General features: G+C 36.0%; 1 protein-coding gene across 8 annotated transcripts in view; it reads right to left on the bottom strand.

Annotated features, from left to right (window-relative positions):
• Positions 1-13244, bottom strand: part of LOC128234262 (mucin-5AC-like) — a 141779-nt gene that overhangs the window by 40428 nt on the left and 88107 nt on the right. For 5 of the 8 annotated variants that reach the window (XM_052948383.1, XM_052948387.1, XM_052948389.1 and 2 more), the window contains exon 6: positions 5668-5700. The exons of the other annotated variants lie outside the window; for them this stretch is intronic. In XM_052948383.1, coding sequence (XP_052804343.1) covers positions 5668-5700 — 33 coding nt within the window. The remainder of the gene's footprint in view (positions 1-5667; positions 5701-13244) is intronic. 8 annotated transcript variants of the gene reach the window in all.

The following is a 13244-nucleotide window of genomic DNA, read 5'->3' as shown; positions in this document are numbered from 1 at the left end:
TCAGACAACCTTTTACCATTCAAGGTCATTGTGACCTTGACCTTTGACCTGATGAGCCCCAAAACAATAGGGGTCATCAACTGGTCAGGCCCAATCTTCAAGTCAAGTTTTAGGACCATGGGTGCAGGCATTGTCGAGTTATTACACAGACAACCTTTTACCATTCAAGGTCACTGTGACCTTGACCTTTGACCCGATGAACACCCAAAATCAATAGGGGTCATCTACTGGTCAGGCCCAACCTCCAAGTCAATTATGAGGGCCAAGGGTGCAGGCATTGTTGAGTTATCACTCGGACAACCTTTTACCATTCAAGGTTATGTGACCGGTCACTGCGACCTTGACCTTGAACCCAATGAGCCCCAAAAACAAAAGGGGTCAGCTACTGGTCATGCCCAACCTCCAAGTCAAGTTTGTGGGCCATTGGTGCAGGCATTGTCAAGTTATCACTTGGACAACCTTTTACCATTCAAGGTCACTGTGACCTTGACCTTTGGCCCGATGACCCCCTAAAACAATAGGGGTCAGCTACTGGTCAGGCCCAACTTCGATATCAAGTTTGATGATCATAGGTCTAGGCATTGTTGAGTTATCACTTGGACAAGCTTTAAAATTATTTTACCATTAAAGGTCACTGTGACCTTGAAATTTGACCCGATGAGCCCCAAAATCAATAGGGGTCATCTACTGGTCAGGCCAAACCTTCATGTAAAGTTTGATGACCTTACATCCAGGAATTGTTGAGTTATCACTCGGACAAGCTTTGGTCTACCGACGGACCGACGGACTGACCGACCGACCTACCGACCGACCGACATGTGCAAAGCAATATACCCCTCTTTTTCGAAGGGGGGCATAATAAAATGTTTGACTCTTTGATATCATAATTGTAAAAAATAAATAACAAAATGTTAAAAAAAAAAATTTGAGTCGGAGACCGGGTTCAAACCGGGGCCGCCAAAATTACAGTTTAGTGATGTATCCACTGTGCTACGAGGCTTGCCCTTACTGGTTGGAATATTTCAGCTAAATACCTAACTTTGTAATATCACGTGATAACATCGACTAGCCAATCACTCATAAGGAATGAATTCTACTAGGTAGACATACCATCTCCGTGGCCCAGTGGTTAAGCATCCGCCTACGGAGCAGGAGGTCGTGGGTTCGATCCCTGGCCGCGTCATACCGAAAGACGTTAAAAATTGGTACAAGTAGCTCCCTTGCCTGGCGCTCGGCATTTAAAGGGTAGTGCTTGGAAAAGTGGTGTACTCAGTACTGGTTTAACCCAGGAAAGTTGTACCCCGTGTATCGGTGCTTTACACCGAGCACGTAAAAGAACCAAGGGGTTTCTTCGAAAAGATCTAGGGTATCCCACCCGGATTTCCTTGTATCCCACAACTCCCTCTTCAGCGTGCTGTCCCTTCAGCAAAAAAAACTGGACCCTGTTGAAAATAAGTGCTTGCACTTTCACGGGTTATCCTTGACCACATGGTCTAAAGAAATACATACATACATACCTAGTAAAAAAAATTAATTTGAAAAATACCAAAAAACTGCAAAAAAATTTTTTATTGTTAACTATGTGGTTCTTCAGTAAGTAAGTTTCAATGCATTGTACACATCATCAATACCAACTTGACGTCAGTTTTTGACAATTTTTTTTTTTTGCTATTTCATCATACGGAGTACAGCCCCTTTAACGAGTAAATAGTTGTAGTGGTTATAAGGTCGTCCAAGCACAACATGGATACTTAATTTTTTGCAAAACTGCACATGTACACCACGTCTAAATTTTATTGCTATAGCTTCAAAAAATGAGAAAATTGGCCAAAAGGTCAAAGTCAAAGTCATCTAAGCACAACATTGCTACAGTACACTCAACAAGTTAGACCCACTTTCCGTTTCCCTCCGGGGATTTTTGCTATCACGGCCAAGGCAACAAATTTATCGTCCGTCCGTGTTCCTCAGAGTTGGAATTAAAGGCCCTCAGAGGGTGATCGGTCAACCGAAGAAAGACGCGCACGGTGTTCCTCGGAATGGTAACCTCCGCAAAACTCTGCGGACACTTGATAAGAATCTACGCTAAAGTTATTTCTTTATTAAAAATTATTGCTATTATTCTTTTTCCTCTGCCCGTTTTACATGAAGTTAGCTTACCACAAGAATGCAGTCGTATTTCACTATTTGCACATGCATCTTATAAACATGTTTTTTACTAATGACTAAATACATTGATAAACACATTTCACCCGAAAAAGGCTAGGTTACTTATTTACACATTTTAGGAAAATCAGGAGATCAAACACACGTTCAAAGTTCAGAGCGCATGGTTGAAGGCCTTCTTGCCTCGTTTTCTGTGGAAAAATAGCTATTTTTAACCACCAATAATAAAAAAGTATAGTCTATATAATCTATTGATCAAGGGCGTGACGTCAGAGGTCATGGTTCAGAATCGTGTAAGATGTCGGCTGTTTTATGATGCAATACAATTAGTGGCAATTTATCAATGATTCAATGTTTACTATGAACAAGTCAAGACAATATTCAATTGGCGTTTACGTACACAAATACAAATTAAACGCTGGTAAGAATCCTGTATGATTAACAATGTACATAAGCATAAAAATAAATAACTTCTAAACAAGAATGATTTCTTGCTTATCTGATTAGACACGGAGGTCCGCCGAGGGATCATAAAATCGGATGATTTTCAACGCTATTGTTCATATTAAACTCGGCGGTAAACCAGCCACTCGGAGAAACTCGGTAGGATTTTAGCAAGGGCAATAGTTTTACCCTCGGAGGAAGTCCGCGATCATCAACTTTATCCCTCTGAGTAAGCGAGGAAAGTGGGTCTAACTTGTTGAGTGTACTGTACTGAATAACTTCACTGCTTACGATCCAAGGACATACATGCCATTTCCCCCGGCGGGAGGAAAAATCCCCCGGAATTTCGATCCATCCCCCGGTCTCCCGGAGGGAGATAAAAATCCCCCGGAATTTAGAAAAAAAAAAAAAAATTTTTTTTTTTTTTTTTTTTTTTTTTTTTTAGAAATTTTACCTCAGGCAATTATGACAAAGTAAGTGAAACCACAGTATGTGAGTGAAACTTAATGTAAAGAAACAACTCCACAAGGGTGAAATGCCAAAAGGAAACTTTTACAACAAGTGATCAATTAATTTGTAGTAATTATCAAAGGCAAAGAAATATTACTATTTTGGAAGGAAGAAATTAATAATATCTATTCTATTCTCTTATTGTCTGAAAGTCATTACGCTGATAGAATTAAGCACAATTTTTTAAAAGACTTTGGAGGAAGGTAAATTTAATTTAATTGTCTCGAAAACATATTTTTCCAATGATATATTTTGTTCTGCAAGTGCATTACAGTATGACATGACAGTGTATCATAAGAATATGATAAATCATGAAATAAAATAATTCTGTATAATGAAAAAGTTAAGAAGTTTTCACAGCAAACGATATGTGGATATATTTTTTCATACTTGCGTCTAAAAATACTTTAAAATTTCGCCAACTTAGACCTGCTAAAAAAATCCCCCTGAATACAACCAAAATCCCCCTGAATTTTCAGCCTTTTGAACAAATCCCCCTGAATGGTCTCCAGAAAATATGGCATGTATGTCCAAGGATAAAATAATTGGTTTGGAGGTATGGACAATCAAGGGGCATAAGCCTATGTGTTCTCAGCTAACCACAAATAGGTAAACTTTCTGGCAGACAAACATACATACAAGGGTAAAGGGTACATGCAAAGCAAATAAGGATTATGAAAACATTACAAGTAGACTGTGAAATGTATCACGGTGGAGAACCCACGTGACTTATTTGGTAAAGTGCAGGGCAACAAATGTCAACAAGTCTCGATTCAGGTAAGATTTTTAAAGATAACTTTCTTAATATTTGGAGAATTTTTGTGAAATAAAGACCATAAACCCCGCATTTAAAAGCTCTATCCACGGTAATAAAGAACTCTCTAATATTCTAAAGTTTTCCTGAAAATCTTGACCAACTGATTTCTCAGAGTTGAAATCTAAGGCAAAGTACACGGCTTTTGACAAATCTATCGCTTAACTTCATGTAAGCCGTAAATAATTCATACACAAATATTATTTTAAGCAAATTTATGTATTTTAAAGTTTTCAGCGTGTATTGTTGAACTTCTTATAGTTATTTCAAAGGTGAAAATGAACTAAAACCAAATTGATAAAGTACACGGACATTTTAGGATGATGGAGGCTCGGAGTTAGATGGGAAACAGCAAGGAGGAATGAGAGCAAACTATATTACCAACTTACAGGCTAGGACTAAGACTTGAACATCTAGATAAGAGCTGAGCATGGAACATGGGTTCTCCACCGTGTGTTACTGAAGACTTGAATTTTATCAATCTATAGTTGAGCATATTATATAAAAGTTTGGGTGAACTGTTGTAAAGGGTTCTAATGGTGAACTTTTTTTGCATAAATATCTGCAAACCAATGATATAAGATTGCTGACAAAAGATCAGATCGCAGACTTAATATTTCCGTTCGAAAATTAATGTTTTATGGCTTAAACCATTACTAACATTATGCCCCCCTGAGCACCATGTTGTCAAGAATATTTGAACAATTGAATGAAATATGCATGGACCAAAATGACTGCTGATTTGTCATTGACATTGGATGCCTTAGTGGCAGTTTTAGGATAATGACCATTCAAATTGTGAAGATAGTAGGTACAGTTTTTAATCATGTTCAGATGATGACTGATATTTGCAGATAAACATATTGTATCCTCCAAGCAGCAGAACATAAGCAAATATGACATAATTTTAATAATCAATATCAGGTAATTTAATGACCAATATGAGTTGTGGCCCTGACCTTTGACTCTGTGACCTCAAAATCCATTGGAGTCATCTACTGGTCACCCCAACCTAAATGTTAAGTTTGAGGGCCATGGGTGCAGGCATTGTTGAGTTATCACTCGGACAACCTTTTAGCATTTAAGGTCACTGTGACCTTGACTTTTGACCCAACAATCCCTAAAATCAATAGGGGTCATATACTGGTCAAGCCCAAGCTTCCTGTCAAGTTTGACGACAATAGATCCAGGAATTGTTGAGTTATCACTCAGACAGGCTTTGGCCTACCGACCGACCGACATGTGCAAAGCAATATAACCCTCTTCTTCAAAGAGAGGCATAAAAAAGAAGAAGAGATGCTTCCTTTGGTTTAAATAGGTCATCTTTGAATGTTTGGCTACTGAGCTTAATTGTCCCTGTAGTTTTCGTGTATTGTTATTAGTAAGTGTATAACATATTCAGCATTTGACACTAATGGTGTCAAAGGATCCTAGGGACACCAGATTTCACAGTCAGGTGTCCCAGAGGGACACAATAAAATTAAGACAGGAATATACACAACGTGTCTATTAAGGAGACAACTGTTCATTTTACATGGCATCCATTTATCAGTATTGAAACACAACGGGGGAAAAAGCTTTTAAGCACTGACTGGCTGCAGTATGAGGTCACATATTTGTTGGCACAATCCAGTTAAGGAAAGGATTTATAGTAAGAGTGTGAGCCTATTTTACACTGGGAGACTAAGGGAGAATTTTCCTTCTTATAATATAACATACAGGGAATTAATATTTACCTGGAGGAGATGTTGTAGATGGTACTGTTACCACTGATTGAAATCAAAATCATGATGAATTATTCCACCATTCATTAAAAAAAACTTACCACTTATTAGCTAAACAACTTAATTTTATATAGCAAACTACATGTATCAATATAACAGATTCTGGAATGAAAACATCTACAATTATAAGCTCTAGGCTTGTCATGTAACTGCTGCATAAAGGCCAACATTTTAATGTTGTCTTAAAGTAAACAAATGTATCACAAAAATAAAACAGTAGTATTTAAGTTGGTAGAGCATCATGATATTCCATGATTTGTATCAAATAGCTAAAATTAACCCTCATATTATGGCAAGAATTAAGGTCTTGAAGGTTATTTTCAATAAAAACATGAAAGTCCCATTATGTTTTATTGATGTAAACTTATTTTTTGTATGTATATTCAAATGACTAGAGAAGTTGTTTTTTTTCTCATTTTTTGTGCCCCCCGATAGCAATAGATATTTTAACATGTTAACCATACATTGATAACATCATGTGATAATGTCAATCAATCAATCAGGCAACAACAAAGCTTTTTTTCGCTTCAATATGAAAATTGTGGTCTCAAAAAAACAATATTGGTGAGCAAATATTAACATTTGCTGAAGGGTTCAAGCTCTTGATATCTTAGTTTAAACTCTCCGAATGATTTGCCACACTTAATATTGTCATACACAAAAAAGTGCTTATTACAAAAACATGAGCAATTAGAACCAACCTGCGATTTTTCACTACCGGTAAGCTACATTGATTATTTTTCATTTGGAAATACTTGCATCACATTTATTTTAGAAATGAGAGCTGAATTTCTTAAGGTGAATTTTCATTTGAAAATGTTCGGTATTCCCTTGTTCTTTCTCCAGTCATTTCCGGCAACTTCTCAGGTACTGTTTGCAAAGCGCTTTATGCTCCGCCAACTTATCTACCATTAGCATATAGTGAGTCAGTGATCCAGTTTGGAATTTCGTTTTGTATTTCCCAAACATTTCTTTTAATTTAAGCATTGTGTGGACCACTCTACCCTCAATGTTTAAAATAATACACGAGCAAGAAGTGCTCATGACTTTTTTGTATAATTTTAAGAAGTCCTGTAGCGGATGCTATTACTAAATAAATTTTACTTTTTCTTTCAGAATTTACACGCAAGACATAGGAGATAATGTGATGATCTTTGAATCTGAATATCACCACAAAATCACACATAATGTAATTTTTCATTCCTGTGTGACATAGCCAATTTGATTGAAGGATAACAAAATTACAATAAGGCGCTGCCAATATTCATTGGATTGTTTGTCATACCATTTACCAATTTTTATAATCAGAGATTGGGGCTCAATACATAATAATCATATTGTCTCTGGTAACATAAGTTTTGTGATTGGAATATGTCTCTGTTTGAAAAGAACCCTTTTTTTAAATGATTAAAAGACATTTACCGTATTTTCCCAACTATAAGGCAATCCGCTTATAAGACGACCCCCTACTTTGCCCATGAAATCTGGTGTTTTTGTCTCGACTCGTTTATAAGACGGGGTAGATTTTTAAAGCAAATTCAGCACTTGAAAATCTCCAAGTCTGTGATAATGTTCAAGATTAACAGTCAAATATCAACTAAATTTGTTCATTTGCTTGTGATTATTGATTTTTATTTACCGACGGTACGGTATGTTTGAACCAGCCTAGACCCAATTTTGGGATTTAAGTGGGTTCATACAGTATTTGATTGACCTATTTAAATACAAACCATTGCAGTGCATCTTTGATCTTTACACAGCTGTGCTGTGATGTCACAAATTGTACTTTTTGATCTGCAGCCAACAAACAGAACAAATTCCATTACATGTGTTAATGAGTTATATTTTCGCAAGTATTTGTTTGGATTGCAGTTGATGGGACTTAAATTTTGAGTAATAAACAAGCATTTTCAGTGAAAAGATATCCCCCGCCAACGATGGCTTGTTTGTGCTTGATGGCTCGTTTGTGCTTGAAGGTTAAAAAAAATCTCAGAAAGAATAAGATAAGCACATTGGTTTTATTGAGAAACGGCTGCAAACAATGATTTTTTAATAAATCAAGGGCAATAACTCTAAGGAAAATTGACCAATCCAAAAGAAAAATAGACAGGCATCATCACAGTATGTTGGTTCCTATTTATTTCAAGTGTCATGAAATTCTACCAGCTAGTTGCATAGAAAAGGCTGCAAACATGGATCTTTTAATAAATCAAGGGCAAATAACTCATATAGAAATTACACAATCCAAAATATAAATAAACAGGCATCATCGCAGTATGTTGGTTCATATTTATTTCAAGTTTCAAGAATTTCTACCAACTAGTTACTGAGAAATGGCTGTAAATGAGAGTTTTTCAAAAAATCAAGGGCAATAACTCCAAGTACAATTGACCAATCCAAAAGAAAAATGAACAGGCATCATCCCAGTATAGTAATTCATATTTATTTTAAGTTTCATGAAATTCTGCCAGCTAGTGACTGAGAAATGGCTGTGAATGTGCATTTTTCAAAAAATCAAGGGCAATAACTCCAAGGACAATTGACCAATCAATTTTTTTATGGGACGGGCATCATTCCAGTATAGTGGTTCATATTTATTTTAAGTTTCATAAAATTATACCTGCTAGTTACTGAGAAAACGCAGGTGACGGACGGACAGACGGAAGGATAGACAGACGGAATGAAAGACGGAGGGACGGACGGAAGGACGGACGGACAACGCCATTTCAATATCCCCCTCCCTATTTCATAGGCGGGGGATAATAACCATTGATATTTGCGGATAAATTAATGTAACGATTAATGAAATATGTATTGAAATCTGCTAGTTACATGCATGTGCATGATATATGCAAAGCCTTATAGTTAGGAAAAAGTAAGTTTTATTTACGACATAAAAAAAATAACAATGCATTTAAAAAAAAAAATATGTCAAAATATTTTTATTTTTTAGGTAACAAAATATGTCTCCTGTGAAAACAACATGTTTGGACCGATAAAATGTGTTATATTGAGTGTTCATCATAGCGAAACAAAGCAGATCTATGGTTGTCTTTATCCGATGGGTGTGATCGTGTCACTTTTATTGGGGTGTCATCCACAGACAATAAATCAGTCAGTTGAATACCTTATGTTGAATATTCCTGATTTTGAACCTATTCTTTATGAAATTCATATAGACTCGCCTATAAGACGGGCCGGGTCCCCTACTTTAAGGTTCAAAATCAGGACCAAATTTTTCACGTTTTATAGTCGAGAAAATACGGTACTTAAGTATAACTAGAATTGTGTACATAGGACACGGATGCACCTACTTGCCTGACAAGACACAGGAAATGTTCACATCATTTCTTCTCTATTTTCAACCAAAATGAATATCTATCCATAGAAATCTGCTTGGTCACCCATATTTGCAATTAAAATGTTGACAAATGCACTGTAAAGAAGTTGGAGTATTTAGAGCTGCAAACATGAAGCTCCATCCACTTGTTAAACATGTTAATAGAACTTTGACTAGCATCAAATGCAAGGACCATAATTTGACAAGAGCGGTCACAGACAGCTATATCCCCTGCCTCATGAGGGCATTTTTTGTAACATAGCCAATCAATGGTAAGGGTAGTTTCTCAGGAACATAAGAAATGCGTAAAATTAAGAAAGGGAAATAACTGTTTCAAAAAAGTTCAAATTGCAAAAGCCTGACAATATGCGCTGCATCACTATATAGTCATAAACGTAAGATGAGTTGCGAAGAAACCAATTTTAAATGTAAAATAAAGAAAGGGCAATAACTCTTTCAAAAATGATCAAATCGCAAAAGCCAGACAATATGCGCTGTTTCACTTTATGATCATCAATCTGTGAAAGTTTGGTAGAAATCCCATGAAAAACGTAAGAGGAGTTGCGAAAAAAACAATTTTAAATGTAAAAAAATGGCAATAACTCTTTCAAAAATGGTCAAATCGCGAAAGCCAGACAATTTGCACTGCGTCACTATATAGTCATCAATCTGTGAAAGTTTGGTGGAAATCGCATGAAAAACTTAAGAGGAGTTGCGAGGAAACCAATTTTAAATGTAAAATAAACAAAGGGCAATAACTCTTTCAAAAATGGTTGAATTGCAAAAGCCTGACAATATGCACTGCGTCACTATATAGTCATCAATCTTTGAAAGTTTGGTGGAAATCACATGAAAAACGTAAGAGGAGTTGCAAAGAAACCAATTTTAAATGTAAAATAAGCAAAGGGCAATAACTCTTTCAAAAATGGTTGAATTGCAAAAGCCTGACAATATGCACTGCGTCACTATATAGTCATCAATCTTTGAAAGTTTGGTAGAAATCGCATGAAAAACATAAGAGGAGTTGCGAAGAAACCAATTTTAAATGTAAAATAAGCAAAGGGTAATAACTCTTTAAAAAATGGTCAAATCGCAAAAGCCAGACAATATGCGCTGTTTCACTTTATGATCATCAATCTGTGAAAGTTTGGTAGAAATCGCATGAAAAAAGTAAGAGTAGTTGCGAAGAAACCAAATTTAAATGTAAAATAAGCAAAGGGCAATAACTCTTTCAAAAATGGTCGAATCGGAAAAACCCGACAATATGCGCTGCTTCACTTTATGATCATCAATCTGTGAAAGTTTGGTAGAAATCGCATGAAAAAGGGCAATAACTCTTTCAAAAATGGTTGAATTGCAAAAGCCCGACAATATGCACTGCGTCACTATATAGTCATCAATCTTTGAAAGTTTGGTAGAAATCGCATGAAAAACATAAGAGGAGTTGCGAAGAAACCAATTTTAAATGTAAAATAAGCAAAGGGCAATAACTCTTTAAAAAATGGTCAAATCGCAAAAGCCAGACAATATGCGCTGTTTCACTTTATGATCATCAATCTGTGAAAGTTTGGTAGAAATCGCATGAAAAAAGTAAGAGTAGTTGCGAAGAAACCAAATTTAAATGTAAAATAAGCAAAGGGCAATAACTCTTTCAAAAATGGTCGAATCGGAAAAACCCGACAATATGCGCTGCTTCACTTTATGATCATCAATCTGTGAAAGTTTGGTAGAAATCGCATGAAAAAGGGCAATAACTCTTTCAAAAATGGTTGAATTGCAAAAGCCTGACAATATGCACTGCGTCACTATATAGTCATCAATCTTTGAAAGTTTGGTAGAAATCGCATGAAAAACATAAGAGGAGTTGCGAAGAAACCAATTTTAAATGTAAAATAAGCAAAGGGCAATAACTCCTTCAAAAATGGTCAAATCGCAAAAGCCAGACAATATGCGCTGTTTCACTTTATGATCATCAATCTGTGAAAGTTTGGTAGAAATCGCATGAAAAAAGTAAGAGTAGTTGCGAAGAAACCAAATTTAAATGTAAAATAAGCAAAGGGCAATAACTCTTTCAAAAATGGTCGAATCGGAAAAACCCGACAATATGCGCTGCTTCACTTTATGATCATCAATCTGTGAAAGTTTGGTAGAAATCGCATGAAAAATGTAAGAGGAGTTGCGAAGAAACCAATTTTAAATGTAAAATAAGCAAAGGGCAATAACTCTTTCAAAAATGGTTGAATCAGAAAAGCCCGACAATATTGGCTGCGTCACTTTATAATCAATCTGTGAAAGTTTGGTAGAAATCGCATGAAAAACGTAAGAGGAGTTGCGAATAAACCAATTTTAAATGTAAAATAAGCAAAGGGCAATAACTCTTTCAAAAATGGTTGAATCAGGAAAGCCCGACAATATGCGTTGCTTCACTTTATGATCATCAATCTGTGAAAGTTTGGTAGATATCACATGCAAAACGTAAGAGGAGTTGCGAAGAAACCAATTTTAAATGTAAAATAAGCAAAGGGCAATAACTCCTTCAAAAATGGTCGAATCGAGAAAGCCGGACAATATGCACTGTTTCACTTTATGATCATCAAGCTGTGAAAGTTTGGTAGAAATTGCATGAGAAATGTAAGAGGAGATGCAAAGAAATGAATGTGGGACGGAAGCACACACGCACGCACGGAATCGCACCTACCATTACTATATCTCCCTGCCTTTTCAAGGCAGGGATAAAAATGTTAATTTTTGCTAATTCAAGGGCCATAACTCTCCTAACTATGGGCAGCTACAAACAACACCCAAGATGCACAACATTTTCATCCCAACAATATTACCTGATTACCTGATTGTTTATATCACAGGTACCCTCTCTCCCAGGTACCCTTGTAGCACTGTATCGAGTTAAGTAACATGTTTTTACTTTGTTATCGTATTTTTGCGTTGATCGTTTAATATGTGACAGAGAACGCCGATATATATATCAATAGGATATATATAGGATCAAAATTAAAAAGTCAAACATTCTCCATTGCTTTAAAAAATGAGAGAGATGGTACCTGTAATATAAACAATCAATAGCAAAGAGGTATCCCGTGCCGCTGCAAAACCGAAAGTAGGGTGTTTTTATGAATTTACACATATTTTAGACTTTAAATTGCCATTTGTATGAATATGATATATAAATGAATACATGTAATGGGGTGTACATAATCAAACCAGTGGTTCATTTAAGCCCGCAGAATATGCAGAGGCGGTGGGCGAGGCAAGACATATCAATATTGTGTAGCTTATTGTAGAGTTGCAGTAATTGAAAAATGGGCACATTACTAAAACAGACATGGCTTTAACATTCTAGAGTTCCGTGGTATACTTCTTTTGCACATGACATACCTCCTTTCATCAGTTGAATGAACATTTACTGGCTTGTTGTCCATCGCCGATTTGTTTTCAGCAGAGAATGACCGGGGCATGTGCAAAGAGGGTACCGTTTCAATAGATTCCGCAAAGAGGGTACCGATATGGATATGCACCGTGATTAAGTGGGAGCATAACAATGCTATACACATGTGCATTATAATTGTGTATGTCAAACATGTTAATATCTTGACTGGTTACAATATAAGAATAAAGGAATTGGTTTGGAGGTATAAACAAACAAGGAGCATAAGCCAATGTGTTCTGAGCTTACCACATAAATGTAAACTTTCTGGCAGACAAACATACATGCAAGGGTCTAGGGTACATGCCACGCAAATAGGTAGACCAGCAACATTGGTTTACATGGTTGTTCTTTTACTATATCTGGAGTAAAAATGTCCACCCAGGATAAACTTGATAATGCAAAAACAAATAAGCAGTAAATAAGGATAATCTTAGTGTGACAACATAAAAATACAAGAAAACTGAATGTATCAACTTGTATTATATCCCTCTATAATTGAGCATATAAATTTGTAGTATAGAAAAGTTTTATTATATCTTGGGTGAACTGCTGTAAAGGGTTCTAACAAATAGGTTTAAAGCCAACTCATGTAATCACATTACTATCTGATCAGTTACAGCTGATACTTTTCAAGCCATGAAAGAAAGACAAACTGAAGACATTTTGAAGGTATCCAAAAGTGATAGTTGCAGTATAATTTTGTAAACAATTTAAGATGCTTTCTTTGGTTTAAATACATGTGTG

This window comes from Mya arenaria, chromosome 5, assembly GCF_026914265.1.
Source record: "Mya arenaria isolate MELC-2E11 chromosome 5, ASM2691426v1".
Taxonomy (NCBI): domain Eukaryota; kingdom Metazoa; phylum Mollusca; class Bivalvia; order Myida; family Myidae; genus Mya; species Mya arenaria.
Note: the sequence above shows the minus strand (reverse complement) of the source record. Positions and strands in the feature narration are given on the sequence as shown.